The 19,623-nt window shown below is 32.0% G+C and overlaps 1 protein-coding gene across 1 annotated transcript in view; it reads right to left on the reverse strand.

Moving 5' to 3' along the window:
* LOC145284542 (casein kinase II subunit alpha) overlaps positions 1 to 19,623 on the reverse strand; it is a 128,018-nt gene that overhangs the window by 39,653 nt on the left and 68,742 nt on the right. The window contains exon 3 of the mRNA XM_080133446.1: positions 1,917 to 2,018. Within this exon, the coding sequence (XP_079989572.1) occupies positions 1,917 to 2,018 (102 nt within the window). The remainder of the gene's footprint in view (positions 1 to 1,916; positions 2,019 to 19,623) is intronic.

Below are 19,623 nucleotides of genomic sequence, written 5' to 3' on the forward strand. Positions count from 1 at the left end.
TTTTGCATATGTACAAAAGAACATTAAGTTGACTTACACTTGTCAAGTTCTAATTCCTTTCAATCTTGACCCCTTAGCAGCTAATTTTACCAGCCAAAGACCTATAAACACTTCACAAAAAATGCAACCATTTGATCTGCCTTTAGCCACTCTGCAACCTGACATCTCAGAGATGCAGTTTGTAAAAATGGCGACATAGTGAATTTTATATATAAAATTTTGTCTAGAAAAAAAAAAGAAAATGTAATATATATTTCACTATGTTAGATTCTTCAGAGTGCAGATATTAAAGTGTTATAAAGCTTCTAGTTAAGCAAAAAAAGTGTGAGTTTCCTCCCTTGGATTGTTGAAAATCTTGGTGTAATGTATAATTTGCTTAAAAATAATACATTTATTTCTCTTCATTCACCATAAATAAAAACATCAGATGAGTGTTAAAAGGTGACTTAAGTCTGGAGTTCAACGTGTGCAACCAGCAGAACAGTTATATCTAGCCACACGATTTTTGGTAAAGATGAAATATACACATAGGTAAATATTAAAATTATAAACTGCTTTGCTAATAATTTTTCACATGATGAACCAATAACGGGGGGGGGGGGGTATCAACTGTTGATTTTTTTTTTTTTAATATAAAGTGGAAGATATATTTAGACATGCCATAAAGTAAAAGATTTATTGATATTGCCAAATAAATCTACGAGATAATTGTCCAAAACTTTACCTTGAATATTTCCAAAATTTCATAGAATTATAAGATTTAGATGAAATACTTATTTATGTAATATCCAGTGATAAGTTTTTTTTTAAATTTAGTGAATCCAACCAAAATATTGTAGCATTATACCACAAACTCAATATTTTTTTATGATTTTTTCAATAGAACAATCCAAATTAATCTGAATCATTTAAACTTATATACAACTTTTTTTTTTTAATTCATTCAAAAACAGTATTCACATTTAATCACAATTAACTATATATTTTTTAAAAATTTATTTTGCTTTTAAATTTGCAGAACAAAAATATTTACATTTAATTAAAAACATTGATTTTGGGTGAGAATTGTTGAATTTTCTCCCTTAAATTGGATGGATGGACTAAAAAAATTTTAAGTAATCTCCCTTGAATCAACTTAGAACCATAAGATAGATTAATGAGTACAGGGGGTGGGGGGACATTGTAGTACCAAAATAAATGAATAGCATTTTAGCAGAGGAATACATGAAAAAAAAAAAAAAAAAAAAACGCCCTCATCTTGATAGACTGAGAATAAATATTTAAATCAATTTTGATTTTAATTGATGAGACAATTTTAGTACAACAATAATAAAACTTAAAAACATTGGAAATTATGTTGAGAAAGATTAAATGAGGCGGGTATGTTTGCACAGTATTATAAGCAGATTAATGCGACTATCATTTGTAAATGATTACTTATAATCTTGTATATAGCTTTCTCTGATTAATTCCCTTTTTATTTGAGTTCCAGGTTGACCAAGAAATTGCTCTTGATATTCTGATGACTGCCTGTTCCAGTGAGGATAAGATTGTGAGCAGTCAGATGTAGCCAGTTGATAAACGTTCATACAGGAGATGAATATGGATGATGTATAAATTGTTATTGCGTTATCAAAGTTTAGCTGGTCCTCAATAGGATCGTCTTAACACTACCTCTGTAATTTTTTTTTTTTTTTTTTTAAATACAAAATTTAAAAATTGTTTTCTATTTACAGTCAATGTATATATTAAAAAAATTTTTTTTAAAAACATTATGTTGATGTGAGAAAAACAAGTTGTTTAACAATTCGACAGCAATTTTGTTAAAAAAAAAAAAAAACAAAAACAAAAAAAAAAACACTAAAAATCTGGATTTGCTTTGCAAACAAATATAAAATTGAAAAATTAATACTTACCACTGGATCTTTCACAATAGATAAAAGGGTAATTATATTGGTTCCACCCCGTAGATTTTCTAAAATTTTTATCTCTCGTTTAATTTTCTTCTTTTTTACTGGCTGAAGAAATAAACAAAAATAAATATATAAATAAAAAATAAATACCAATAATGCATATATTTAAAATCATCTCAACTTTAAGTTATTTGTAAAATGTGAAGTGAAGAGTAGGACGAAAGCCATTTCTATAAAAAACAAAGTCAGTAATAGTCAGCTAACATGCTTCCTAACTTCTGGTGTATCTGCTACCAGAAGTGAGTACAAGGCAAATCAGTTCCCCCCCCCCCACGTCTATACTTCCCCTGTGCATGTACTTTTATTACGTTTTTTCCGATCGTTTTTTTTTTTCTTCTTTTTTTTTTTTTTTAAATTTAATAATCATTGAAAGTTTTTTTTCGGTCTTATTTTAATTAAGAATTATTGTAATCTTTTTTTTTAAAAGAAAAATTGAAAACGCATTTAAAAATCTTTAAGTCATGAACTATTTAGTTTATGAACTGTGTATCAGCAAAAAACAGTAATGAAAGCCCTATTAAACAAAACTTTAAACATGTTTAGTACAATTCGATGGTTGGCAAGACTTATAAACATTATACAAATTAAGAAAAAAATTATTTTATTAGTAGACTTTTCAATAATGTCCTTTTCTTATATCTTATTTCAATAAATCACTTCACAATAGAAATACTGAACCACAATAAAAGTGAATGAACTGATTTGCCTTGTCACCTCTACCGGAAGTTAGGATGTATGTCAGCTGACTATAACCAACAAAGGCTGATAATTTTTCAGTCACTTTAGAGTACGCATTAACTTTTATAAAATCTAACATTATCACCATAAGTGTTTAGTTTTGTTAGCACAAATGGAAAACGTCACTAGGTGCAAGTCACAAATCGTTTTCTTTTATCATTTTTGTCAATCACTAATTATGTAAAATCAATATTGTTTTTACTTAGTTGTCTGTGTATGTATATGTGTCCACTTAAATACATCCACAATGCCAATATTATCTTTCAATATCAACTGACAAAATACGGACACATTTTAAAAAAAATTATTTGGGTAATAAGAACATAAGAAAATTAGTTGGGAATGGTTTGATATTTAGAGCGATATTTTTTTTTTTACGATCAATCTTTGGTATGCAAGTAACTAAAAATACTATTTCTTGGCCTTTGTGGGTCTGGAAATAAATATGGAACTTGATAAAATCTAAAATAATTACAATATTATAAATACACTGGTCTTCTTGACAGGTGTATGTTCCAACCAATTGCTATGAAGATAAGTAAAATGATAGGCCCTGCCACTTGTGACTTCCTCAATGGCTTGTTAATGACGCACCACACTGGGGACCATCATGAATTGATTCTGCTTCTGGCCTGCGAAGCCAGCAAGATAATAGAAAGTAAAATTGTTTAATATCAAGTTGTATTAACTATTAATATTTAACATATTTCATACAGAAATAAAGCTGGGTAAATCTAATTATACAGTTGTGCGCAAAAATATTTGACCCCTGTCTAAATTTTCTTGTTTCGTTGAATCTATACTTCAAAAATCTTCATAACGCCTTTTAACGGCTAATTATGAATAAATTGTATATTTTTCAACAATAAATGAGGAAAAGTAATTCGAGATTAATAATATATATCAATTTATTTACAAAAAATATAAATATGGATGTTGCAAAAATATTCGATCCCTTTAATTTAAAGTTTAAATAAAAGCGTCATTAAGTTTATTATTTTAGTCTGACCTTGTATTTATTTCCTATAAATAATATTTATGACTCTACTGAATCTAAAATCAGTTCAAATTGAACTTCAATGCCATATTGAATGATTGAATAATTGTTTCAAGTAAAAAAAAATTCTTTTTCAACGTCAACAAATCTGCAACTATGACAAAGAACAAAGAGTACTCTGAAGACATTAAAAAGAAAGTAATCGATGCCTACCAGTCTGGAGAAGGTTATAAAAAATTTCCAAACGTTTTTCTATACCACGGTCGACTATTATGTCCATTATCAAAAAATGGAAAGTAAAAGGGATTGTATCAAGTCTTCCAAGATCAGGTCGTCCAAGAAAAATTACGACACGTGAGGCTAGGAAAATTGTTAGACAAGTTTCAATAGACTCTAAATCTAACCTAAAGGATGTGCAGAACGATTTGAAGAATGCTGGCTCAGATGTACACTTGTCAACTATTCGTAGGGCATTAAATCGTGCCGGATTGCATGGACGTATTGCCAGAAGGAAGCCCTTACTTTCCAAAGCTCATCAAAAGGCTCGATTAAATTTTGCAAAAAAGTTCCTAGAAATGCCTATTGATTACTGGAATAATATAATTTGGTCAGACGAAACGAAAGTGGAACTATTTGGACGCAACCAGCAACGCTATGTTTAGCAAAAAGAAAATACTGCTTATAATGTGAAGAATACCGTTCCAACCGTTAAGCATGGAGGTGGATCAATCATCGTGTGGGGCTGTTTCAGTATAAATGGAACTGGAAGATTAACCATAATCGATGGAAGAATGGATTCAGTAAAATATCAGTCCATACTGAAAGAAAATCTTGTTCCGTCTGCGAACCAGTTGGGGCATGGAAGGAGGTATACCTTTCAACAGGACAACGATCCTAAACACACTTCAAAGAGCACTAAGGCATGGTTAAAGAATAATAAGGTGAAAGTTCTAGAATGGCCTTCCCAGTCTCCAGACCTAAATCCGATTGAGCACTTATGGCAGGATTTAAAAATTGCGGTACATAAAAGAAAACCATTTAATTTGATTGAATTAAAACAGTACTGTCAAGAAGAATGGCTTAAAATTCCAGTGGACAGATGTAGAAGTCTCGTTAGATGTTATAGGAAACGTTTACTTGCAGTAATCAAGGTCAAAGGAGCTTCAACCAAGTATTAATGAAAAGGGGCCGAATACTTTTGCAACATCCATATTTTTGTAAATAAATTTATTTATATTATCAAGCACTAATTACTTTTTATTATTTTTTGTTGAAAACTATACAGTTTATTCGAACTTAGTCGTTAAAGAAGGTTTTAAAGATAATTGAAGTATCCATTCAAAGAAATAAGACAATTTTGGTAGGGGGTCGAATACTTTTGCGCACAACTGTATATCTCCATCTCCACTCTTATATAAGTCACTGTGTGTGTGTGTGTGTGTGTGTGTGTGTGTGTGTGTGTGTGTGTGTGTGTGTGCGCGCGCAAGTTCCTTCCGCATAGGTTTCAAAACGTCCATCTTCTGCAAATTTCACACAAAGATAATTTACATGTCTGGCAATGTTCTTAGATATGTTTTGTACAGAAATTCATCCAACAAGAATCGAAGAAAAAAAAAAAAAAAGATTTTAAAGTCTTTTCTCTTTTATAGATTAAAAAAAAAATTTTTACAGGAGAAAACTTTACATTAAACCTGCTAAGGGAAATAATAAAATCTCAGCAAATCATTTATTCTTAAAAACAGATATTATAATCTGGAGATATAGCTAAGTGGTAGAGCATTCGACTGCAGATTGAATGATCCTGTTCAAACCCAGGTGTACCTCACCATTTTATTGGAATTTTTTATTAACGAGTTCAATTTACGATGACATAATAATAGGTACCATTTAAAATTGCCACAAATCATTTCTTCATTTGCATATTTTAAAACTAAATATTAATCAGAAGTGACCTTTCCAGGGCATTTATTGTCAAGCCCAAATATCAGCGGAGGTGATATTGTATGGAATTTGATATTTTTATTTAAAAACTTTTTTTTGCAAATTAGTCATACAGGCAAATTAATCCTTGTAATATATAATATTCAATAAAGGATTAATTCTATGATATTTTAATACATAAGCAATCTGCATAAATTATCATGTTTAAGCATATTGTACGACCGGGCAATGCCAGGCATCCAGCTAGTATAATATAATTGCCCAATTAATTCAAGTATACTGATTAACAAAATCAAGTGCTCATTATTTGCATAGAGCTTATAAATAAAATTGTATAAACCATGTTAGGCGTATACGTGGATCGATCAACTTTTCGACATTTCAAGGTTGTTGTCAGGACTCCCAAAATATTTGGAGTTCTGACGACATGGAAATGTCGAAATGTTGATCAATCCACATAAACTAACAATGTTTATATAATTTTATGTATTAGCAAAATAATATGCTTCCTCTGCTCACATTTTTGCTAGCCTAGAAATATATATACTACACTGACCGACAAAGGTAATGGCAGGATATGATTGCATCTTTCAAGCAAGAGTCATTCCTCAATTTTTTTAAAAAAGATACAAGTGGCAAACGTGTGTATAAAAACCTATCAGATGAATGAGTTACTCCTTTAACATGTTCAATTTCCCTTTTCAAATTTGTCTTCAACCTCCCAACTTTTTTTTTCCTCCCCTTTTACACTTATACTTCACTCGCATTTAGAGGACAACCTATTTGTTTCCAGTTCTGAACAAGCAAACCTTCTGCCTTGACTCACCATTTTATATCAATGAAATCTTTATATATAAAATATATTCATGAAAAAATAAAATTCCTAACAAATTTTGGGTCATCTCAAGTAGGATGGGCCCCTAGTGTAAATGTGGTATTGTGGTAACAGATGATTCTAGTTAAGAGTAGGAAGGCATTTTTATCACTTTAGACCAAGATGATCAACAACGCCCATTTTGTACACATTTTTTATGACTTTGTGTGAAATTTATTTTAAACTTAATATAAACATTTCAAATTAAATCTTCAGTATCACAGTGACATCAGATCTTTTACTACAGAAAAAATATTGCTAATAACAATTCCAAATTGCCACTATATATTACAAAATATTGATTTAATAGAAGCTGCCTATAAAATAAATATAAAAATTAAGACCTAAAGCTGTTTATAGGTATTTTCAGATTATATGTAGATTATTTCAAGATCTATTGTATCATAAATAAGAATCCGCTTTGATGTTAATATAGTTAGGATAGATGGAAAAAGTTGACTTATGCCTGCTAAGTTTATATTTTTCAATTTTGACCCCTTAGCCACTATTTTTAGCGGCTAAAAAACAAAGCGAATTTGTTCCACAGATCCAAATTCCCTATGACAAAGCCACACTAAAATTGACAATGTCATTCGGAGACACTAAGATTCCATTATTGGAAACTGTACAAACAAGCTGAAATCATATTCCAAAACAATAAGTACATTAATTTTGTTAGGAGCAACAATTTATTTTACATCTTAATGTACCACAAATAGTGGATTAACATCAAGATTTACAGATATTAATAGTAGTTAAAATAACATTTTTTTTAATAATGGCCTGTTTTTTTTGTTTTTTTTTTTAAGTTTGTTTCATTTTACAGCATATTAAGCATCTATGAATTATTTCATCTATATAATTATACAACTGGGGCCCATACTGGCATCCTTGCTTGCTTGAATCTTGTATTATAATAAAGTCGTATTTCAGTGTTTGTTAGTGCACAATTTAATATGAACAAGGAGTACAGTTTCGCAAATTAATTTTCATACTGAAAACAGACTTATATACACTTATTTCTATATATTTAATTATCAAAAAAAAAAAAATTTACATTCAATGAGTAATCTAATTTGCACATTACATAAAAGAAAATCTATTAATAATTAGTTTGATGTTAATAATTTGTAATAGAATCGTTTTAATTGTTCTTAGAAATATTATTTATAGTTAGTTTATTTTCAATTATCAAGAGTTATTTATTACTTTCAACTATGAAAGTTACTTCGAGTTTAATTACCATAGACCAAAATGGAGGTTTATACTTCCCTAAAACCAACTTTTCGTAACAAGTTAGGATATTCAGTTTATCTTAAATAGTATGTGACTAAACTCTCCACCACGCAATGTTTTGACGGAGCAACGCCAGATAAAGTTATTAAATAATTCTATAGGTAACAATTATTTATATTCCTAACATACATTGCTCTCAAAATACATTCCACTACTTCTAGAAAACATTACTCTTATAAGGAAATTTCAGAGGGTATCATCATTTTTCTAAAATGAATGAAAACAGAGCATCCCAAGGAAGCATCCCACCAATGACACCATTCTCGAAAAACATTACTCCTTGGCATTGGTAGACTTTTCTTCTCAACATAATTGATTTACAGTCACTATCTGCTTCCAGTATCTATTTAAGAGATTTAAAAAAATATAAATAAATTAAAAAAAAAAAAAAAATACGGTTGTGATTTTTTGAAGAATCAGATTGAGACGGAATCAGGTCTCTTCAAACTCACGGTAGTTTAAGTGTAAGAATGACTCAGCCAACACGATTTCATTCAAAAGCATCGTAGGTAATCAATCACCCACAGTTTAATGGTAGCTTCATATTCAGAAGGGGTTGCACCTCTCTATGTGGGGATGCAGTCAGTGAATTTATGACCCTCACTGATAGAACAGTTTTTGTAATGGTTAAATTAAAAAATATTGAGAGACTAGAGTGTGAGATCAAATGATAGCTAATGTTGATTCTGTAATGTAAACGATTGTTGGTTTCAGAATTATCAGATTCAAATTTGATTTTAATTTTTTTTTTTCTGTTTCATGTTTATAGTTTAAAGAATTATTAGTTTTTTTGTAAAAAGAAATTTATGCTTTTAGATATATTTTCTATATCGTTTTTAGTTATTGCTTTAGTGAAGTTTTGCAAAGTAGTTGAACAGGTTTTTCCAGAGATTTTCATAATCATTTTCCAAATAGTTTGAAGCAATTAGAGATTTGCATTCTTTGCTAACTTATCTGGTTTTGCATGCCCTGGCATTGAGTAATTTGCAGGATTTCAAATAGGTGGCTGTGGTATAGGACTGCAGTGGGCCAATTCTTTGATCCTAGCAGATTATCTGGATGGCGTCTCATAATGTTGACATCTAATTTTATGTTGCATAGATGCCATATAGCAGTGGTAGGCATCAAGGCGATGTTGCCCTTTCTTTTTTCCTTTCATTGCAGCCATCTTAATAAAAGCGTTTTTTTTTTTTTTTACATGGGGTGGGGGTCACCACTTATCAAGGCCCGGAGGCCACTCAGAGATAAGGGTTATTGCATGTACAGTAATCAATGAGATAGTATTGCAGTAATCATTAGTATTGGAGATTTGATAGAGTGTCCTACTTAAGGGGGCGGTTTGTCAGGAATTTGTTTATGTTGGATTTGAAGACATCCAAGTTGTAGTCAGGTGGGAAACAGGCAAATGGAAGAGAGTTCCACAGTCGTGCACTCCTGAGAAAGAAGCTCTTCTCATGGAATCTACGTTTGGATTTAGGCACAGATAAAGAGTGGGGAAAATTAATGACAGACGGGTGTTTCTCGTGAAAGATTGGCAAGGGGGGACGAGAGATTGGAGCTCAGACGAGCACTTGCCATCGAAATAACGATAAAACAAAGACAAGCTTGCAACGTCTCTTCTGTGGGAGAGAGACTGCAGGGAAGAGAAAAGGGCATCCCCCACTAAACCACAAAGTCTATTTTGTACTCTGTCAAGGCAGGATAGACTTTTTTTTCTTTTTTTTTTTCCTGCCCAGATGTGGCAGCAGTATTCCATCCTTGGACTTACTTGGCTTTTATACAGATAGAGAATTGCATCAGTAGTGAGATATCTTCTGGAGTGGTAGAAGGATCCCACCATTTTCCCAGTGTCCTTGGCAACAGATCTGATGTACGTGTTCCATTTCAGATCAGAAGTAAAGGTCAAACCCAGAAGCTTGTAAAACATGGAGCCTCCCCAAGATGAGAGCCATACATTTCAATTGATGCCAGATGGGGATCAGAGCGTTGATGATGTAAAGATAGAAACTTAGTTTTGGATGCATTAAAAGTGATCAGCCACCTCTTCCACTACTGTACCACGCGTTCAAGATCAGAGGAGAGAGAATTAGAGAGAACTTTGTCATTTACGGCCTTTGATGTGTTGCCATAGATGGTCGTGTCATCAGCATAGATGTCAATGAATGATTTAAGTATGTGTTTTGGGAGATCATTGATGTAGATCAGGAAGAGAGTTGGGCCCAAGATGGACCCCTGGGGTACTCCAGCATAATTACTGTGGGCCTCTGATTTCTGCCCATCAACCACTACTCTTCTGAACCTATCAGAGAGAAATGATTTAATGATTGAGAAAACACTTCCAGTGATACCGCAGCTGGAAATCTTGTGAAGTAGGCCCTTATGCCATACCTTATTGAAGGCCTTCGATATGTCAAGAGCAATTGCCCTGGAAAGGAAGGTTGTAAGAAGTTATTAATAGCAATCATTTTGGGTTTATCAATTCTTTCAGAGTCTTTTTACATTATATTCCATGGATCTTCCCTCAACATGTCCAACATGGTGGAGATGAGGATAGCTGTCTTAATCACAATGGCTTCCTCCAGTTCAAAAACAAGAGCAAGATTTTATCCACATTAATTGCTGTGTGTGACTGGAGACTTCCAGTTTGTATCAGAACATCCTGAAAAACTAGCTCAAATTCTAACCTAACTTTTAATTGAATTTTTAATTTCATTTAACCATATTTGGAAAATTTTGTTTTTAATACTAGTTCCACACACCCATGGCCAATATTGCTATAATGAAATTTTGTTATTAAATTTGTACAGGCTAACAACTCCTTGTAAGTAACAGACGATGTAGGATGTTAAAATAAGACTTATTAAAATATAAAAGAAATTATTGTTTATGTTACATTTGTCCAGTGTTTAATCATGTTTAATGTATCAGGATGTCAATAATAACTGACAAGTGAGTATTATGCTGATGTTATTGTTAGTCTTAATTTCTATGTTGTCATCGTAATTTCTTTTTTTTTCCTCAATCTAACATGACTTAACGAGGAAAAAAATTCTATGTGCAGAGTAATATGAATGGAAATGAATAAAGAAATTGGATGTTTACAATAATGAAATGACAGTAAACATTTCTTACTGAGTTACATAATTTGCAAATTGTGAGCTATTTCATTTGATAATCATCTTTATTCATTATTCAATAAATGTTAAATCTAATTCTCTATTACTGCAAGATGAATGGGATAGGATAAAATATGTAATCTATGAAATTGATTGGAATCTATAAATACAGATTTAAAATTTCTGTAAATGATTGACTGGAAAAAAATCAAATATCAATTTGTCAGAGGCAATGCTATTTAGGTCTAAATTAAAGTGATTAAACTTTATGTATTAGAAGTGGTGAGGATCTTTCAATTTAAGTTTAACAAAAGCTAAAACAGTCATTCATCAAAATTGGCGTAAAAACAGATCCAGATCATGAGCTTCATATACACATATGTTGGGTTAATTCATTTAAAAGACTCAAATTTAAATAAAATTTTGAAGCTATATTTTATGGGAAATGAATTGTATCAAAACTATGCATCAAAAAGCTTTGATAATTAAGGCTGTAATATATTCATCATGGTTGTTAAATTAACATAATTGTTGTGTGCAATTAAAATAGATCTAATTAGCATTTAAATTAATGAACATCTTTAAAATTAAGTCTATTAATCACATTAAAGATATTGTTGGTAAAATACTTTCACAATCTTAATGCACCAGTTTTGGTTTAGATATAGATAATAACAAAAAGGTACCAATAAAAAAGACCTTTGGATCCTTTAAGACTGAACACTGAAATACTATTAAACAAACAGATACATACTGTTATAGTGAAAACTTAAAATTAGTTATGAGTTTTTGATGTTAAACCTCCAAAACTGGTTGAAACTTGCTTAATTTTGAAATCTGTACAATTTCATGCAATTTTCTTGTAATTTAAATTTCATCAAAATTAAAAATTTTGTTGAGGATGTAAAGGCTATAGTCTATTAAGGTGTGAACGTCCACAACTAGAACAATTTGCATAGTTTATGGATCCTAGCATATCTCATGATTGTCAGCCTAATAGCCTAAAAATATTTAGACCGTTATAAATCTTATTAGTTTAATAAGTTTACATTTGCATTTTTTTTTTATTTATTTTTTTTTTTTTACATTCACGTTAACTCCTTAGAAGGCATATCGCCACTTGAATGTAAACGGCTACTATTTGGGACTATGCCTAGGAAAGATTAACAAGATGTTTGTTTACATTACATTTACACTTGTGCATATCAGTACAGGCAGGGAAGTAGGTTGCAAGAAGGGAATTCCAAAGTCTAGCTGTTTGAGGGAAGAAACTATTAGAATAGAAAGCTTTCTGGCATTTAAGGATCTAAACAGTGAAGGGGTGAGATTTTTTTGTTAAGCACGTTTGTCAAGGATATGTACGTCATCAGAGTACATTCCATTAAAGTATTTGTAAAACAGGCACAGGGATGCAACATTATGGCAATGGGTCAGGGATTGGAACTTAGTTGACAAAGTGGGACCTATTAGATTTAAAACTTTTTTTGGACCCTATCCAAGAGGAAGAGGGGCTAGTGGTAAATGCACCAGCCCAAATGTGGCAACAATACTCCATGCATGGGCGAATGATGACCTTGTAGAGGTACAGGATACTCTCAGGTGTGAGCAGTCTTCTAGCTCGATAGAGGGAACCCACCTTCTTTGCAGCAGCTTTCACAATGTCATCAATATATTTTTTCCAGTTCATATTACCCATAAATGTTAGGCTGAGGAATTTGAAGGAAGAATTCTCAGGTAGGATGTTATTTGTCATGGATATATGCGGTTGGAGAGGCGTAATTGTTAAAAGATAATAACTTAGTCTTGCTAGCATTAAATGTTACCATCCATTTGCAGCCCCATTCCACTACTGACTGGAGGTCATTTTCTAATGATTCTGCCATTGTCTTTATGTACATCTGTTTTTCCATCATGAATTCTATAGAGCGCGTTATCATCAGCAAATATACCCATCTCGGACACATTATAAGGGAGGTCGTTTATGAATATCAGGAATAATAATGGTCCAGGGATTGACCCCTGAGGCACTCCTGCATTAATGTTATGTTGCTTGGATGTACACCCATCAATGACAACCCGGATGGTTTTATTGTCCAAGAAGGATCTAATCATATTAGTATACGTTCAGTTATACCATAGCATTTAATTTTTATTACCAGGTCTTCATGCCAGACTTTGTCGAAGGCCTTGGATATATCAAGGGCTACAGCCTTGACTTCGCCCACCTTATCCAGTACATGGTATATGCATTCAGAGATGACTTAAAATATCTGCAGTAGAACAACATTGCCTAAATCCATACTGTTTGTCAGAAGATTTGTTTTTGCGAGGTGGTGGACTAGTGCTTGATAAATTAAGGTCTAAAAGATTTTAGCAAAGAGGGAGAGGAGAGTGATAGTACAATAATAGAGAGGGTCAGTTCTTTCAACAGAATTCTTGTACACTGATACCACAGAGGCCATTAGGGAAGCAAGATTTAGCAAAGCATTTATTGTAAAGCTTGGAAAATATGGGGGTTAGCTCAGCTGAGCATTTCTTAATCAGTATAGTAGGGAGGAGATCAGGCCTACACGCCTTGGAGGTGTTTAAGTTTTTGTGATATTGCGGACATGAGAAGGCAAAGTTCCGCTTTCTGTTGCTATGCATGCGACCTTCTGGTTGTTGGATGGTGGAGGAATTACTTGGCGGAGGAGTTTTGAATTACTGATTGCACTTTATTCACTACACTTACAAATTTTACAGAAATCACGAGAAAACATGCATTTGCTAAAGAGACTTTACGAGAGCTGCAAAGATATGCATTTTCTATTATACGATTAAGCAAACAAGTTGAGGAAACTTGGGGACCCAGGGTTAGACACTTCATGCCCAGGACATGATCATCACTGATCAGTGTTTTGGGGAGATCTCTTTTCAGAATACTATTAATTGTACATAAGTGTTGTATAATGAGCTCTATGTAGACGGAATGCGTCTATAGTTGTGGTCAGTACAAATATCTAAAATTGAAAATCAGGGCTCATCGCTTTTTAGATTAGAAAGTTAAAAACAAAGTCTGTTGCGAGCACAGCTGCAGGTTGTTTTGGGAGAAGTGTCATGGGTCACACTAGAAATGGATCAAACTGCAAAGCACTGGATACATGGTATGATGAGCAGTATTGGTGGTGAGTTGTGACGAGATGAGTTAGTCTGGTTCTGGGTGGAAGAAAGATTGGAAAGTCAGTCTCTGGAAATCAGAGAGGATGGATAGGACAGAGTTTTCATAGAGGTGACGAGAAGCACATGATGGCAGAGATCATAGAAAGAAAAAAAAAAAAAAAAAAAAAAAAAAAAAAACACTCTTCCTCTAAGGTATCAAGAATCGTCAATGCAAATTTGACCGGGACATAATCAATGATGCTGAACAAAACTCAGTCATCCAGGAAAACAGACTTGCATCTGTTATTATGTACTGGGAAAGCTTTTATTTCTAGGGACGAGGAATGGTGGGATGCAAGCAACTTAAGGACAAAGCCACAAGACAAGGTGAAAAGGTATGTTCGATTTTTTTATTAACGAGTAAAAAAAAAAAAAGAAAACAAAAAAGAAAAAAAAAGTTGTATGGATGATTTGATATTACGTATTCACGTAATAGGTTGCCACGTGGCAAAGCTTTCAATGATTTTTTGTTTACGTAAAGTTTTAACGAGTTATAAAAATCATATATGAACGCAAAAAATACAAAATAAGGATAATATAGAAGAAAAACAACTTATTTACCATCCGATTTACATACGCGCTTGTGCAGTGTACAGACACATGTATCTAATTTTGATGACTTAAGAATCCCCATTTCTCTAAATGCTCACAGACATTAAGAAATATTCAATGTCTCCAAAAACAAAGGATACCCCCTGTAGGGGTAGCTCCACGTTTAATTGTGTGGCAAGAGTTGTGTAGTCCCCAACCACACCTCTCTTGAATCGGCATTGCTTGAGTCCAGTGGCAAGGAGAAGTCCAGGATGACTGGAAACAATGCTGAGATAAACAGAGAGCACATACAGCACCTAGAAGTTCCAAATGGTCGCCCAGCTGTTACTGGCCAGGCTCATCGTAGCTTAACTTAGGTGATCCGATGGGAACCGATGCGCCAAACGTGATGATGCCATATATCAATATAAATATTAGAGTGGCTTAATCAAAATAGTTAAAAGGAGGCAAGAGAAATAGATAGTAAAGATAGAAATGAGTAACCTGTTTAGTTAATCATAAATTACAGCTAATTAAAACATTTTTCTTAAACACATATATATATATATACTAGCAATCGGTGCCCGGCGTTGCCCAGGTGTTTTGAGGTTAATGCTGAGAAAAAAAAAAAAAACGGTCAATTTTTTAAAACTTTGACCCCTATTATGACCTCTTAACATTTATTGTTTAGGGATCAAGTAAAGTTAATAAGTTAGATCCATGTCCAAGGAATCTATATCTAAAATATCACGTGTTTACTGTTTAGACCCAAAATTGTAGGAGGAGTTTGGTAGAGTTATCAAAGGTCAAATCGTTGAATATTGACCACTTAATCGCCAAATTTTATCCCATGACGAGTACGTATAATATATTTTTTTAAAAAATATTTCCATTTTTTAATGTCAATGGAAAACTGCACAAGTACCCAAACCCTACAGAAAAAATCACGTAATTTCATCAAGTAGTTATTTTTTTATAGCGAAAAAAGAAAAAAAATCAACGCTACAAGCGAAATGAAACAGAAAGTTCAAGTAGGGGGATTTCCCTTTTTTTTTTTTTATAGCGAGGCCAAATTCGTGAAATTTGGCCTTTTTTTTAAAGCAGTTTGGCCTTCAAAATTTCTGTTTGGCCATTTTCTTCACCGATGAAATAAAAAAAGCAAATAAAAACAACGCAATAAAACTTTTAAAAATACGGCACACTTTTGTTGTTCTTGTTTGTTTTTTTTGGTAATTTTCCTTATTTTTTTATTTTTTCAAGATAATACTATGAAATGGACATTATTATGCCAAATTAGCCCCCCCCCCCCAAAAAAAATGCACAAAAAAACGAGTGAACGCGCGTATTTTTTTTTTTTTTAGTTTAGTTTCATAATGGCGGCCGTGATGTCGGAGGTTCGATTGTTAGATTGTAAGTTAGTTTCGTATTTTTTTAAGTTGTAAATCGCAAGTTAGAAAAAAATTAAACCCTTCTAAGATGGACAATAAATAAGACCAAAATATTTTATGGTAAAGTTAAGAGCGTAAGAACTATACTTTTTTAGGAGATGTGATCAGAAATCAGAAATCGTCTGTGGCACACACATCTCTGTTTTTATATATATATATATATATATATATATATATATATACACTAGTATTTTCGCCCGGCATTACCCGGGTGTTTGGAGGTGTATGTTGAACAGAACAAAAAAAAAAAAAAAAAAAAAAAAAAAAAAGTAATTTTTTTTTTTAATTTGATCCCTATTATGACCCCTTAACATTTATTGTTTGGGGCTCAAATCAAGTTATTAATTTAGATCCATGTCCAAGGAACCTATATCTAAAACTTCAAGTGTTTAGGCCCAAAATTGTCGGAGGAGTTAGGTAGAGTTCTCAAAAGTTAAATCGTTGAACTTTGACCTCTTAACAGCCAAACTTCTGGCCGAAAACTGATCCCAAAGATTTCCCCAAATCTCAGTACCCTGTATATCAATTTTGTGTCTGTAGACTTAAAATTGACAAAGTTATTTCGTAGGAAAATGTGCACTGATACACAGACAGACAGAAACGGTCACTTTCATAGATATATAGATAGATAGATTAAACAAAAATATATACGTATACATAAATATATATGGAAACAATTGTGTTTACTATAAACTTTTTACGCAAATATTATACAAGTATAAATCATGTAGAATATCTGCATGAATATAATTACACGTAATAGTTAACAGAAGATGATCAGCCCATAAGAAAACCGAAAAAACTAACAGAGAATTAATTAAAATGAATGTTTAAAAGAATATGCAAATAAGCTAGATCACTTGCAGATGAATGCAATTGCACGATCCATATATAAGAAAATTGTATTTCCTTTTTAAATAAATAGAAAAAGAGGGTTTTAATATGAATATCAATACACACAAAAGAAAAATGAATTTATAGGAGTATAGATATATATAAGTGAACGTGTGTGTACATTTTCCTACGCAATAACTAAATTTTCAGTCTACAGACTCCAAATTTGATATACAGGGTACTGAGATTTGGGAAATTGTAATCCGTTTTCGGCCAGAAATTTGGCTGTTAAGGGGTCAAAGTTCAACGATTTAACTTTTGAGAACTCTACCAAACTTTTCTGCCAGTTTTGGGTATAAACAATTGAAATTTTAGATATAGGTTCCTTGGACATGAATCTAACTTAATAACTTGATTGGAGTCCAAAACAATAAATGTTAAGGGGTCATAAGTTAAAAAAATGTTAAGGAGTCAAAGTTAAAAAAAAAAAAATTGACTGCTTTTTTTTTTTTTTTTTTTTGCTCAACATGCACCTCCAAACACCCAGGCAACGCCGGGATGAAATGCTAGTAAATCTATAAAAGTGAACATGTCTGTGTGTACACATTTCCCTACGCAATAACTTTGTCAATTTTAAGTCTACAAACTCAAAATTTGATAAACAGGGTACTGAGATTTGGGAAAATTTTTATGATCGGTTTTCGGACAGAAATTTGGCTGTTATGGTGTCAAAGTTCAACGATTTGATCTTTGAGAACTCTACCAAACTCCGACAATTTTGGGTCGAAACACTTGAAATTTTAGATATAGGTTCCTGGGACATGGATCTAACTTAAATTGATTTTTGAGCCCTAAACAATAAATGTTAAGGGGTCAAAGTTAAAAAAAATTGACTTTTTTTTTTTTTTTTTTTTGCTTAACATACACCTTCAATCACCCGGGCAATGCCGGGCTGAAATGCTAGTTCAAAATGAAAAAGCCTTAGGGAAACAAAATGTTGGTCAACCAATATTTAGTATAATAGATTTAGGTCAGTCTTTGAAAAATCTTTTTCCTTGTTTGCTAGGTAATGCTTGAATGGATTCCATTATGTTTGTTACATTTTATGCCGATTGGATAGGGAATTTTTATTGATTTGTTTTTTTAATGGCAGTGGCATTATAATAAATTTGTTTCAAACAGAACTTATTTCCAAAAAATATTCTACAATGTACAAATACAAAATTTGCTTAACTTCATTATTACTATTATTTCTAAAGTATATAATGGAGATGAGAACAGAAAGATAAATTGAAATCAAATGCACTTTTCTATCAATATAGAGCAGGTGCTTTTAAATCGACTAGTAGTTATTTTAAACAATTAAATATAAAAATCTCAAATTAGATAATGTAGCATACCGATTGGCATAATTTTCAGAATCATTAGAGCTTAATCTTGATTAAATCCTAAAAAAAAAAACCCTGTTTTCCTCACTTGTTTTTTTTTTTTTTGTGAGATCAACAGGGTTCAAAAGTTGGCTAATTTTTTTTAAAGTTCCATTTTTTTTTCTAACGGTGGAAAACAGGTTATCATAATATTCAGTTTAGCACCTATTTTACATGTTGGCTTTTAGAAATTGATTTCAAAACTAGCCTATTTCTAGTCAGGTTTTTATTTAACACTCAAAATCTATCCATAACCTCCCATGATTTTCTTGGCCTTCCTCTGCCAACTGATTCTACTCACCTAAGAATTTTCATCCATTCTTTCAATGTGACCAAAAAAGATCTCCACATCTTATACTATTCAGATGTAATCCTTCTGAGACAAAATCTAAGCCAGTCTTTAAAACCTACATTACATATCTATTACATCATCCATTGTATAATTCTAGTATTAAAAGCCAATAACCGGTTTTAATCTGCTTAAACCATAATTTTCTCATTTGTGAGCCAATTTATAAAACAATTATATGGAAAAATAAAATTAGCATTCCCATGATGTTTATTTCATGTGCCTTTTTATACATTATACATCAAATATTTTTAGATTTAGAACTAACTAACCAGAAAGGAAGTCTTTTTCATTTTTATGTATTTCATATTTTACATTCCAATTAGAATATGCAGAGCAAGATTTGATTGGATATTTTGAGATTTCATAGGCCATTTAAACCCAAGTGACTAGGTCTAGTGTCATACTTATAACGTCACCAACTAACTTCGGAAGAAACCCCCCCCCCCATCCGATTTTGTTTTATATCATAAGTTGCTTAAAACGTGATTAGTTAAAGTTCAGAATAAAATCACGCTTTCTCTTAACGGTTAATTTAAAAAAAAAAAATCTTCTGAACGCTATTAAAAGTTAAATTCTTCACTAGTTTGGAGACGGAATGCGTTGTTGTGATAAGTGATTTTCTCTATTAATTCGCACTTTTTATTTTAAGATTCAAATATTAATAACTACATTTTATTTCAGTATTTAATTTATGTATTTCTGTTGTATTAAATGCTAGCTTTAATTTTTTTTTTTTTTTTTTTTTTTCTCGTCCATAAATGTTTATCTACCAAGTTGATCTTAAATATTGTATAATCAATCCATTATATTATCATTTTCAGTCCCCCACCCCTAATTTCTGGCTCCCATCTTATCTCGCAATTACTTATAACGTCACCAACTAACTTCGGAAGAAACC

The sequence above is a fragment of the Euprymna scolopes genome, chromosome 9 (genome assembly GCF_053919585.1).
Source record: "Euprymna scolopes isolate OS-2025 chromosome 9, ASM5391958v1, whole genome shotgun sequence".
NCBI lineage: Eukaryota > Metazoa > Mollusca > Cephalopoda > Sepiida > Sepiolidae > Euprymna > Euprymna scolopes.